The sequence below is a fragment of the Pyricularia pennisetigena genome, assembly GCF_004337985.1.
Source record: "Pyricularia pennisetigena strain Br36 chromosome 7 map unlocalized Pyricularia_pennisetigena_Br36_Scf_7, whole genome shotgun sequence".
Taxonomy (NCBI): domain Eukaryota; kingdom Fungi; phylum Ascomycota; class Sordariomycetes; order Magnaporthales; family Pyriculariaceae; genus Pyricularia; species Pyricularia pennisetigena.
In genome coordinates this window covers 1,299,121-1,311,985 of record NW_021940919.1, presented here as the reverse complement: position 1 = coordinate 1,311,985, position 12,865 = coordinate 1,299,121, and the positions used below count along the sequence as shown (strand labels likewise).

Below are 12,865 nucleotides of genomic sequence, written 5' to 3'. Positions count from 1 at the left end.
TACTATGGCAATCGAGGTACTCGCATTCATGTCCCCGATCTTGCAGGGTGGGACCCTGTTTGTTCATTTCTCACAGGATCGACCCCGTCGCATTCCCTCACATAGGTAGGAAAGTAGGAAGATACACCTACCATTTTTGTGGCTTCACGTTACATCGAACGAACCTATCTTTCGCGATCTTGGAACCTTCGGTTGACGACTTGATCCAAAAAAAAAACAAAAAATAAAAAATAAAAAATTAAATTCTTTTTTAGCATCGTCTCCTTACGCCATGGGGGTCCAGGCAAACCAGACCCTCCCCTCCGAGGGTCGATTGACCCGCAAACGCACTCGGGAGGCACTTGAGAGAAATGGATCATCGTCATCATCGGCGGGCCATCACGAAAGCTCTTCCACCCAATCCTATGCCAAAGCGTCGTCGACAAAGCGGCCTAAAGTTGTCAATATCTCAGAGGAGAAGCGGCTGAGGAAATTTCGGAAACAGCCACCTCAGGCCTTTTACGATGTGTACGATCGCGCAACCTCGCAGCGTTTCTTCGTCCTCGGCCGGACCCGATGCGGGACCGACTCCAGCCCGGAGGAAGTGGTCGAGTTGACCGGCTCTACCGGCAACATCTATCATGTTCACATCTCTCAACAGCCAACATGCGACTGTCCTCACGCCTTGGCAGGCAACCAATGCAAGCATTGGCTCTTTGTAAGTGCCTTTATATTAAAATATCTTAACTTGCTCTTGCTTGCCTGTGATCTGCTTGACAACAGTGAATGCGCAATGACCTTGGTGGCGTGGCTGCCTATGAAAAGGAGCCTGCTCATGATTTGATCATGCTATCAATCTATCATGGCTGATTTGCAGTCGCTTACATACACAAAAAGGTCATGTCTCGCGTGCTTCATGCTCGCTTCGAGCTCGTTTACCAGCTCGCCCTGCTCGACAGCGAGCTCCGCGAGATCTTTGCCACGGCACCGCCGCCACTTGACGAGTCAGGGAAGGTATCAATATCGTCGCAAGACAGCAAGAATCGCAAGCCGATTGAGGGCGATTGCCCTATATGCTTCGACGAGCTACTGCCGGCAGTTGAAGCCGAGAGTAGCAATGAACGTGATAATTCCACGATTGTCTGGTGCAGAGCAGCTTGCGGACAGAACATGCACAAGCTGTGCTTCCGTATGTGGTCCGCTACAAAGAAAACCGGCAGCAGAGGCCAAGGAAACGTTACTTGTCCGTTCTGTCGCAGCCAGTGGCTGGGAGATGATGATTTGGTCAAGGATATCAACAAGGATGGTCCGTTAAACTGTGAAGGATATGTCAATGTTGCCGATCAACTAGGCATCGACCCCGCGAGAGGTAAGTAGGCCTTGCGCGGAATGCAGGACATCCGAAAAACCATATCTCCGGAGTCGACGTATTATGGCTGACTATCTGCGCCTCAGACCACTCGTCCTACTCCTCTTGGTATTCTGGCTCTTCGCGGAACTACCGGCGGCGACATCGCTGGTAACGAGATAACTATCGATTGTGTCGCTTCAGGCCCCCGCGAGATTTACTCCTGAGTTTTGCGTTATAGTCTGGCATTTAGTCATGCTCTGCGCCAAAAAAATTGATACTCGCCTACCTCAGTTGTGATTTTTCGTCAAGCCTTAGCAACAGATGATTGCAGTGAGACTTGCTTCATCCTTGACTGGGTTAATTCAGGGGCAGAAAAGCGGGTTGGGAACATATACTATGGTAAAATTTTGGATGAGGTCTACCAAGGTAGGCTTTGCGCGACTGCACTATATTCATCCTCGCTCTTCTTCATCTCTGCTCCTCATGCCAGCGCATACATCAGTAGCTAAAATGCATACAAGATTTCGGAATCCCAGGCAGGACATAATGAGACTTGTATCGTGGGAGATGGGATGCCGGTATGGGTCAAGTTTTGTCGGTTTTATGTGTTTTCAGCGCTTTGGATTACGCATGCCTGACTGATTGGTCACAGGCTTACGGTGCTTTCGAAATCCTGAGACATGGCTACGCCATTTACAAGCTCACTCCAAGTACGTTTTTCTCGAGTAAGTTTCTGATATATGAGTATTGCAAATCTTTGCCTTTTGGATGACAAGGTCTCAGCGGACTTTTGTGCTCTTGAGTATCAGCTCGGCAGCCTTCTCAGCCACAGCATACACTGTCCACTGGGTGTGGGCTGCAGGGAGGAGTGGCATGATGCTCGCGTCGACGACTCGCAATCCGCTAACACCATATACCGCCATGGTCTTGGAGTCTACAACGCCGCCCAGATGGTAGGGAGCCATGGCTGCCGTGCCCACGGGATGATCAAAACTCGGGATGACCATGCTCTTGCGCAAAATTGCCTCGAGACTGACTGGGTCGTCTGCACCGGGGCCAGGGATGAGCTCCACCGGCTTGAGTATCTCGACCACGGACGGCGCGGCCATGAATTGGCGCACCCGCGCCACACCCTGGACGAGCATCCGGACGTCGACTGGGTTGGACAAAGATGCATAGTCGATGATGGGCGGCGTCGATGGGTCGGCCACCGTGGTGTTGGTAATGGTGATGGTGCCCCTAGACAATGGCTTCTGCAGTGCCGTTACGATTGAATTGTCGCCGCCAAAAGTGATCTCGTAGATTCCATACTCGGGGTTTGCGTAGCCTTGTCTCATGATGGCACGCTGGGCAAGGAAGCCGGCCAGAAGAGACGTGTTATCAGCATAGACGGCCGGGAGGTGGGCAAGGGCGTCCTGCCTGTCGATGCTGTCGAGCACCTCCTGGGGGTTGCTTACGAGATCTTGTAGGGACTGGAACACGATTTTGTTGCCCCACGCATGGCTGAGAGGCCCGGTCCGGTTGGCGCGGTACTCGGCCCATGCTGCATCACGAAAGGTGGCGTTCTCTTGCATGCTGCGCGGGTTTGGGTTCGTGTCGTTGACAAAGTCATATATCACGAAGACAGCCGGGTGATCTTGGAAGTTGGCACCAACGCCCGGAAGATCCGCGACGACATGGATGCCCATGGATTCAAGATGAGAGGCATGCCCAATACCGCTGAGCTGCAGGAGCCTAGGGGTGTTGATGGCGCCCGTGGCGAGTATGACCTCCTTGGCCTGAACGACAACGGGCCCGTCACTTGGCGAGTAATCCTCGTCTCTGCTGTGGATGGTAACGCCCGTGACGGCCTGGTCACCATCAAAAAGGATCCTACCGCCGTAGTGTCGCACCAGCAGGTCAAGGTTATCACGCGTTCTGATAGGGTCGTAGTAGGCCGTAGTCGACGTCGAACGCGTGCCCTCGACTACGTCGCTGTTCTGTGGCAGCCACGAGATGCCGACGTTGTTGCCGCCGGCGCCATCATGCCGCAAGGGTTCGTTCAGGTCGTCAGTCCACGCAGCGGCTTGCATCGCAGAAGCCGGCCACTGCCACGGCGGGAGGGTCACGTTGACCATGCCATCATCCCCGTAGGCCTCCGGGGTCCAGGTGTAATTGTACCGCTTGACAAAGTTGTCGCCCGGCGGCGTGAAGACTGCGGATTTGCGCAGGTATGGCCTCAGCCCGTCCCAGCCCCAACCAGGGTTTCCCAAGGCCTCCCATGCATCGTAATCGGCTGCAGATCCGCAGTCCCAGGCCATGCCGTTGACAGTCGAGCTGCCGCCCACGGTGTTGCCTATACGGGCGTTGAAGGTACGCCCTGCAAGCTCTCTCTGCGGGGTCGACGTCATGTTTTGGTATAGCCGCGAGCTCTGGTCGCCTGTCGTGAGCAGCGGGATACTTGTCTTGTTGCTGCGTTCAAAATCTCCGTATTCGACGACCAGAACCGTCTTGGTCGGGTCAGCGCTGAGGCGGTTGGCAAGAACTAGTCCGCTTGTGCCGCCACCAACAATGACATAGTCGTAGCCTTCCGAACGCAGCGACGACTGAGAGTCCTTGACGCCGCCGACTCGGGCACGAGCGGTACAAAACCCCGAGATTAGGCAAACAAGACGAGTGTATCTGACCATTGTTGCTTATTTGGTTTTATTTCCTATTTCTCCTTTCTTATCTTTTTCGCCCATATTTCCGTTCTCCTTGTGTGTGTTGATTTATCTCTGCCTGATCTCTGCAGATTGTGGCGATCAGCCACAGTGTCCATGTTGCAATACCTCTCCCTCTCTCTGAAAGTCTTAGGTGTATGCACCATACTTGCATCAAAGCAATCATTTTGCTGGCGGCGAACGCGCCATCTTCTCGGCGCCATGCGACTAGACAGGTTTTGCAATTATCTATAACCCCGCTCCCGTTCTCTTAATTGAAGTGCATACAAGTACCTCTGGCATCGCCCTCACCGGTCTCCCCTCTTGCATGGAGCTAACTATTACCAGACTTTGCCGACAAGCCAATTACTGCAGATCCTCTCGCCCCCGAATCATCTCAGAGGTGTTGTGACGTTGATAGTAGGTATAGTAAGCTAAGTATTTCATGTCATCCTGACTGAATGGCTATGTCTGCAAAAGAAGACAATAGTTCCATCATATAGGCCAAAAGAAAAACATAACACATATACTTTGGCCTAGGTGGAATCACGGCTGACTGAAAATCTCCCTACGCTTGCTTGAGGCGGAAGTGTAACGCGGGAAAAATCTGATCATTGGCAAAGCACCAGGTGAATGGAACAATTAAGATGCAATCATATTAGTAAGACATAGTACTTGGCAATGTCCGTACGTGCCTTCCCGAGCCTTGGCCCAGGGACCCCCGAATCGCTCATATATTTCGACCTGATGCTCCCCGACACACAAATCCTATGTCGCCTCGTGCAACTGCTTCATATAATCCTTGCTCATTTGGTGCTCCAGGAACCATTCCATGCCCTTGAACCAACTCTGTATCCACATGAGCTTGTTGGGTATGTTCTTGGAGCAGAAGATCTCGACTGGGAACACATCAGCCCCTTCTTGATGAATGAAAACATTGGTGCGAGTGTCACATCCCATTAGCCCCCGCTGATGCCGTGCGACAAGAAACGCTAGTAATGATGGCCAGGTGGTGGATTGCTCCATATAGTTGGATGATGACAGCAATCTCATCAGTCGACCTGGCGGGCAAACGCTATAGAACACATGATTTGTCCCTAGAGCAATGGAGGCCGTGATACGCCTTAGTGAATGGTTTGTCTGCCTGCGCAAAATTGATATTACGTTGTATTGCTTCCTGGCCCCACTAAGCTCTGTGAACTGGGCCAGATATTCCTCAAGCATGTCAGATCAGACTTTTGAAGAACTTTGCATGGCGTGAAAACCAGCAGGCCATATTTCGACTACTTTCATACCAGCGCGGTCCAAAATTCCAAGCAACCACTGTGATCTGCCAGAGGGACGCACAGGCACGCACATCTGCATCGTCGGCAGCGATTTGCCGCGGCTGCAAACGGTTACCGGCTGTTATAACAATTCAAAGCCAGCTTCCCGCAACAGCTTCCCACTTGGAAGCATAGGCCTACCCTGCATGGGAAAAGGCCAGAACAGAGGGTTGGCCATCCTCCCAGCCGAGGCTGCAGCTCCAATATTGAGACCCTTGTCCACTCCCTGCGACGTCGACATATAGCTGACACCGCCAGCAGCGCTGTTATCGTTTCCCCATTCGCAGATGAAATCCTGCTCCGACATATTGGGGGTGAAGAAGTTGAGACTTGAGGTGACCGGGAGAACGCTATTGTCAGCCTCAGGGGTCGGCACAGCGCGCTCATCCTTGCCGTAGACCTCGATGTCGTTAATATTCCACTTCTTGGCCAGATGGCGAAGAATGTTGAGTGCCTGTTCGGCAAAATGGTGGCATGGTGCCATCTCTGTTAAATCTGCTATGCCCTGCTTGATGGCCGCAGTGACCTTGGGATTCATCCTAGCTGCGTCGACGCCAGGCCTGGATCGCGCTTGGCCTCCAACAGCCGAGTCGGAGCCGTTCAGTGAGGTGTCCCCTGAACTGTTACCCGTGCTTGGTGATTCTTGTGTGCCCTTATCAGTCGTCGCTGTTGCGCCTATGGCGAGGTGCATGATGGCCGAGGTCAGAACAAAGTAGGGGACAAACGAGGGTGTCCGTCGCAGTGTATATAGTTGTGAGTATGATCGTAGAAGGCCTGAAATTGCATCTGCTGCCTGTGCACAGACGTCGCGGGGCGTAACGCTGGACCCGATAATGCGCAGCTTGATGAGTGGCCTGAAGAGGAGTAATATGGCAAAATGGTAGTACATACTTTGAAGCGCATGCCGTCAGCAAGCGGCACGGCGCTCCAGACAAGCCCGGCTTTTGATATCAGATGAAAAAACTTACTGAGCGAAGAGCACCGAGGGTGTGAAGTTGGCGCCAAGCCGTAGCACTTCTGGTATGTTCGCGTACCAGTTGAGGAACTCGGTGTAGATGCCAAGCAGGTCACGCGCCGTCAAGGGCCGGCCGGGGGAGTGTAGAATGTATAGGGACTGATGAACAAGCTCGCTGAGCTCACAGAAGCACTTGTACACGGACCGGACGTTGGATGGCTGTTCAAACGACTTTTGTAGACTCGTGCCTGTGCATCATTTCATGTGATGTCGAGTCAGATTTGGGAACCAGGAAAACAATGAAAAGAAAAATGGTGTCATTTCCCCAAACTCAGTTGTTTTTTCTTACCATCTTCTGTGTAGGGAATCCAGAGCGACGCCTCAATGTCGTCAATAATGCCGGGTTTTGGGGGGAGTTGTAAGAAACACGACACCTGCGGCAGTGAACCGGTAGCCAGCGACCACGCACTAAATTTTCAAAATGAGTAAGAGATGGAATTACACAACTAGACGACGACAGCAAGGGCGGGGGATATTCCACTGACTGATCTAGCGCAAAGGCGCCCCAAAAGGTTGCAGATTGGACGGCAATCTCGGCATCGTCACGGTCGCCCCCATCTTGTAACTTGTGCAGGCCCATCTCGATGGCTAGCTTGATGCTCTGCCCGGCGTAAAACCAGCTCTCCGAGTCCCTCCCGCAACTGGCCTCCCTTATAGACATGATCCCTAGCGCCTGGATGGTGGTAAGGCTGTGATGGTTCTGCTCCTCGTACAGAAGCCGCTGACACTCTTTGAAAAAGTGGTCACCCGAAGTATGGGGGTCGTCCGGGTTCGCACGCGTCTGGGGCTTGCTTGAGAAGCGACAGCCCAGGGCCATAAGGGCGTTCACCAAGACAGACGAACAATACCTTGGGCGGCCCTCCTGGAAATCTTTGACAAAGTGTTCTTTGCTGAGCGAGGCAAACGTGGGGTACTCCCAGCAGAAGTAGAGGGCGAGCAGATGCTGCACTAGCGCAATGTCGGTTGTCAAGCTCGTCCATGTTTCAACGGGTATCCTGGAGTCGGGAACTTTTGGCGGCAGTCCTTGGTGGAGCACACGATCCCGAGCCTCTGGGTCGCCCATTTCCTTGGCTTCCCTGTCCCCAAGACCATCGACCCAGGTGCCGACTCGCGAAGATTGGCCCCGACGCTCACCACTCCAGCTCATTGCGTCTGCAGCAGATTCACTCGGGGCGGATTGTGCCGAGAAATGACCACCCCAAGGACTGGCTGGTTCCCTATCTTGGCGCAACCCGCTGCCCGGATGAGCCGAAGCAGGACTCGTGGCTCCGTCCAGGTGAGAGCCCGCCGGAGCTGTCGCGTGAAGACTTGCGTGAGAGCCGGAAAACGTAGGCAGGGGAGTGAAGCCGGAACCGGGACCAGCAGGGCGGTTGAAAGAGGGGGCGGTGCCGCCGCCAGACGGCAAGGTCCCGCCAAGCCATTCTGATATTGACTCGACAGACTGGCCGCTGCGCAGTCGCCGCAAAACTTCCTCCCATTGGCCAGGCACCGCGAGGGCCGACAAGACGCTCTCATTGTTTCGTTGCTGGCGGCGGAGCTGATCGATCTCGGCTCTCAAATACTCCTTGGACTGTCTGACGGGTATCTCGTAGACGCACTCAACGTCCTTTTGGGCCTTGCATCGCGAGCAGGGCGTCTGGCCATCGCACTGAATCGATTGAAATGAATAAGGGTCAGCTCAGCCGAGTTTTAAATCGCAGGAAGCGACTGAGAGACACCGAGCTGGATGTGTGCAGGACATATGCAACTGGATTGGTGAGCAGAGCTACGGACCTTTGCGCGCTTCTTGCGGCACTCGGTGCATGCGTTTGGAGTGACGATCCCGGGCCCTCGCTTGCGCTTAGATTGTTGCGTCGTCGGAGCACCGGCCGGGCTTGGGGCAGGATGTTTCCCGGATGAGGTGGTGGCTGGGCCGGAAGAAGGTGTGGCAGACGACTCGGCGGATGCTTTCGGGCTCGTGCTGGTCGTCGTCGTTTTCGAATCCTCATCCATGGGTTCGGTCGGCTCCATGTCCTTAAAACAGTCTTGGCGCAAACAAAGGAGCCAGCGGCTCGGGAAAGGTGAGGGTCGATGTAGGGGCCAAGAGCAGCCCGCTTGGCCCAAAAAAATACAAGAAAAAAAAAAAAAAAAAAAGAAGAAGAGGCGATTTATGGATCGAACCGGCCGTGCGTCATCCAGAAGCCTGCGCAGAGAAAAGGCGGATGGTGAGGGACGGGGTCGAGAGCTTGCTGAAACATGCTTGTGCCCAAAGCAAGCTAAGCTTCGCGGTTACGAAAGAAGGCGCGCTATGGCAGTCGTGGACAAGGCGACACACCTGACGGACGAAGCGATTGTGTATTTGGAGGAACGAGTATCCTAACCTGTGGATAAGGTGACGGTGGTTAAGTTCAAGCAAAGGGGCAAATGAGTAAGTATTAGATACCTTGGTACCTGGCTAGGCACTTTCAAAGTACGTACGGTAGAGAAGGTAGGTGGGTAGGTGAGCAGCCAAAAGGCAGGTAGGGGGGCGGGTTGGTATGGATGTGGGGAGGAGCTTAAGCTTCGATAGCTAGCAGACCTTACCTTACAGTACTCCGTACCTACCTACCTCGGTACCTAGCTTTGAGGTGTACTGGGAATGGATCTGGATATCTACACAATGGACAGACTCTACGGTGCACCTTCGTTCGTGAGAGGCTGAACAAGCCGCGGATGGAATCAAGAATCAGATCGTCAGACTGACTGCATGTTGCGCTTTGCTGAGATGGCGGTTGCGTCAGATTTCTGCCATTCGTTCCAAACGATTGGTTGCGCTTCTGATTGCATACGATGGGAGGATCAGGGGCCTACCTGAACGAGTACCTATTTGAGGTCCCCTGCCTTTTTTTTCCCGGGTCAGAGTGTCCTAGTGCTCTCGCGCTCGGTATTCGACGTAACCAAATCGTTGCGCTGCGCGATGGTCACTCTGAAGATTGTGATGGATGCTTGGAAAGGATTCATTTGCGGTACCTTACCTTAACTCAAAAGTGCCGTGAGGGTGGGGACAGTTCTGACCCGGAAACCGCTGGGAGAATTTTGGCCGAGGGGCTCGAAAAACGTCAGGACTGTAAATTGACCCCATGCTTGGCCCTAAAATGGCTGATTATAGTAATAGTTGCTTCCTCCTTCCTGGCTTCTTTCGAAGCACAAAAACAAACCAGCGCTTCTTCTTCCTCTTGCCTCGTCTTGCTCGTCCCTTCATTAATATCACTATGTGGCCCCTTTCCTCCAGGTCCCTGTCAGTGCTTCACTCAATAATCAATTGCCTGCTCCAAATGTTCTGAATACAAAATGACGCAACCTGGTCCGTCGTATTCAAATTGCCCATAGAGGCAGACGGCAAGACTTGGTGGGGTGAAGCTAGGAACCAGGTGGGTCCAGTCGGTACAATCCCGAGTCGATTTGACGAACACAGCCAAGCCGATTAATCACCCAACCGTATACAAAATCTGCTCAAGCCTCGCTTGCTTCGCTTCTGAGCATTCATCTTGTTCTACTACTTGTGGATGTAGAGTATTGTACTGGATTCAAACACCTATCCGGGGAAAGGGATCACTCGGGAGTTCGCAAACAGATTTCGACAGCTCTGGGGTAACCGGTCAGGTCGGTGTCAATCTGAACCGCCAATTTACTTATCCACATGGGTCATAAGCAAGTCAAGGTAGGTAGTTTGTCTCCCAAAACCAAGATCCTGGACGATCCTACAGGGTATGTAATTTTTTTTTCTTTTCTAAATTTTCACAACATCAGACGTCCAATGGCGCCTAGGTATGTGCGAATACGGAGTACGAAGGTTCCCCAGGCTCGGGCTGGAAAAAAGTACCCCACTCACTAATGCGCGAGATATTATCGAATTACTATGGATATAGGTACTTGCAACTTGAGCAACTAAGGTATCGTAGGCAGTTACCGACGGTAGGGTTCTTCCATTCTCTTATCTACCGAGATATGGCTGTGAGTTCGCATCTCTTTGCCTCTCCCACCCACCCTTCTGAGGCCTAAGGTATTTGTGAAGAGGCAAGACTTGATTGCTTCGGCTACATAAGGTCTCTTGACGTGGTGAGCATTGGAGGCGATTCCTGGTCTGGAATCAAATCGAGCTTAGCAGAGGAGTCAGTACATGGATCAGGTGCTTGTTCTGTTATAGGTCCCGTCCAATTCGGCAATAGTAATACAGCCATCCCAATCCACCGTCAAAGCGACCCCTGACGAGGTCCCGGAGCAAAATCACCGGCAGACAGCCATTCCAACTAGGTAGTTGATATTGCCCCCTTTCATCTTATTACCAACAGAAGGCTTCCCCCCTCCATCACCCCCAAGTTAAGATGCCTTTTTTGGCTACATGATGTTAAGACGCCATGACAAAATGGGTTAGCCTGCGCGCCTGTCATTGCACGATACCCCTTTTGACAGACTTCATTTCGCCTACATGCACTGCAGTCTTGGATTGATTCAATGTAAATTCATATCTTCATGTTTGGTTGTGAGCTTTTCTTAGACCAGCTCCGATTTGTCTCTGACACAGATTTGTGCCCTAAAAGAGAGCATCAAGCTCGTGGTCCGACAAAAACACACAAATATCAAGCATCTAAAAATACACTTGGGAAATCGTCAAGGATATCAAACGTATACCAATGACCATGCGTCCATAATCCCCGCACCTTGGCCAGACAAAAGAAAAAATTGAATCAATAGAGCTTAGTCGGGCTCCTCTTGCTCGGGCTATAGGAGCGAAACCTATCTCTATCACGATCGCGATCGCGCTCACCCTTGCTGGGACTCCTCCGGCTCGATGGCGTCTGTGCTGGCATGATAGCCTTGACATCAGACTGCGGCGACTCATCCGTCTCCGAAGCGTCGTCTTTGAGAAAAATCCCTCGTCGAAGATTTTTGGGCGTTACCGGTGCCCAGATAAAGGCCTGCTTCGGATCCTGCGATGGTGGGAACAGGTGCTGCGATGGCGCTGGGGCGCTGGGCTGATGTGATTTGACCTCGGAAGCCATGGACTGGCGGAACTTGCTGTGGCCCAGATTATTCGCGAGGAGGAATATAATAATCAGAGAGAGGATGAAGCCCTAAAACAAAGTGTGGTCAGCTTGGAAAGGATGACCAAGGAGCTTCGAAACGTCAAGACCAACGGCATCTTTCGTATGGTTTACTTACCCATGCCTTGAAGCTGAGAACGTTGAAGAATTCATTGATAGTGATGGCCATCTGTTTTGACGATATAGCAAGGCTCTTAATCTTCTCCGGGTCCTGGTTCATGCAAATCTCCCACTCGTCGCACACTACACCTAGCGCCGGCAGCCTGTCTACCTTGGGCGCGCATCTGTTCTTGGTGTACTCGTGGGTGCACGCCTCCATCTCGGCAAGCAGCTTAGACCTTGCTTCACTGGCCGCATACCTGAAGTCGGCTAGGATCATGTGGCCCATGACGGCAAACGCCGCGACGCCCATGAGCGCGAAACTCAGGTTGACAGCGAACTGGATCCACCATGACATGATAACGGGCGCATTGGGGTGATCATGTATGGTGGTGAGGAAGTTGCTCAGCCATCCAGGACTATCACGCCGCCGCTGCCTGCGGCTGTTACCACTCCGGCCGCCTTCACGCGAGCTATCCTCATCATCCACGTCGCTGTCGGACTGGTCCGAGTCTGCATGCAGCCGTGGCCGAACACTACCAATATCCCGGTCTCCAAACTGTCTCCTGCGCTTTCTAACCCTATCGTGTGCTCGTGCGTCCCTGGGTCGCGGAAGCTCTCCGCGTCCTGACATGTGTGCGGCATTGCTCCGAGTGGGCGATGCAGCGAAAAGGTTCTTGGCCCTTGCGGGCGTGATGGTCATCATTCCAAAATCGTCACGGTTGTCTGGTTCCGGAGTGTCGTCCACAGCAGCTTCTGACATGTCGGTCAGGGCAGGGCTTGTCTCGGCGCCTGACATCTCCGAAGCCAACTCGTCAACGCGACGCTGAGGGGTCGTAAAAGCGGTATTACGGAAGGGCGTCGCCCTTGGATGGTTCTGGAACGAAGTATTGAATATGGAGGACTGCGTAGGCTTTTGCGCCTGCGTCTTGAAGGGAGAGTCGGTCATGGTAATGTCTGGCTTCGAAAATGGATTGGGCCGCATGCTGGGGAATTGCGGTGGTGCGGGACTGGCGAAGGAAGCTGCATGAACAGAGAATTTTCAGTCAGTTTATGCGCGCCGGCGTGGTGATCAAATCTGGGTGGCTCTCGTCACTGAACCTACAGAGTTTTGCACCACGCTGGGAAGCCTGAGCAAATGGACTGGTGGCATCGACCGGCCCCTTGTTGTGGTACTCCCAATCCATATGCCCTTCATAGCTACGTTGGTCGTTCATGGTGGGCACTGCGAAATGAGACACAGAAAGAACCAGTCCCTGAGAAAATCCAGCAAGCAGCTATACTTGACCAGAACAGAGCCGGAGAAAATGATTTCGGTCAGCGCAAGGGACAGTCATGCGAGAGTGGGAGTG

At 52.9% G+C, this 12,865-nt stretch overlaps 4 protein-coding genes across 4 annotated transcripts; 1 reads left to right on the top strand and 3 right to left on the bottom strand.

Annotated features, from left to right (window-relative positions):
- Positions 1–271: 271 nt before the first annotated feature.
- On the top strand, positions 272–1,502 carry PpBr36_09990 (uncharacterized protein; the record flags this gene model as incomplete). Its single annotated transcript, XM_029897105.1, has 3 exons — positions 272–697; positions 877–1,348; positions 1,435–1,502. The coding sequence occupies 3 exons, from the start codon at positions 272–274 to the stop codon at positions 1,500–1,502; spliced, it is 966 nt and encodes a 321-aa protein (XP_029745276.1).
- Positions 1,503–2,109: 607 nt separating this feature from the next.
- Positions 2,110–3,999, bottom strand: PpBr36_09989 (uncharacterized protein; the record flags this gene model as incomplete). The annotated part of the gene is made up of 1 exon (XM_029897104.1): positions 2,110–3,999. The coding sequence occupies one exon, from the start codon at positions 3,997–3,999 to the stop codon at positions 2,110–2,112; it is 1,890 nt and encodes a 629-aa protein (XP_029745030.1).
- A 780-nt stretch (positions 4,000–4,779) lies between these two features.
- On the bottom strand, positions 4,780–8,364 carry PpBr36_09988 (uncharacterized protein; the record flags this gene model as incomplete). Its single annotated transcript, XM_029897103.1, has 7 exons — positions 8,125–8,364; positions 6,837–7,999; positions 6,641–6,759; positions 6,305–6,539; positions 5,478–6,226; positions 5,359–5,415; positions 4,780–4,910 (listed from the first exon to the last, which is right to left on the bottom strand). The coding sequence occupies exons 1-7, from the start codon at positions 8,359–8,361 to the stop codon at positions 4,780–4,782; spliced, it is 2,691 nt and encodes an 896-aa protein (XP_029745029.1). The 5' UTR covers positions 8,362–8,364.
- A 2,693-nt stretch (positions 8,365–11,057) lies between these two features.
- Positions 11,058–12,730, bottom strand: PpBr36_09987 (uncharacterized protein; the record flags this gene model as incomplete). The annotated part of the gene is made up of 3 exons (XM_029897102.1): positions 11,058–11,444; positions 11,533–12,536; positions 12,619–12,730. 3 exons carry the CDS (start codon positions 12,728–12,730, stop codon positions 11,058–11,060), a joined length of 1,503 nt encoding a protein of 500 aa, XP_029745038.1.
- Between the last annotated feature and the right edge of the window lie 135 nt (positions 12,731–12,865).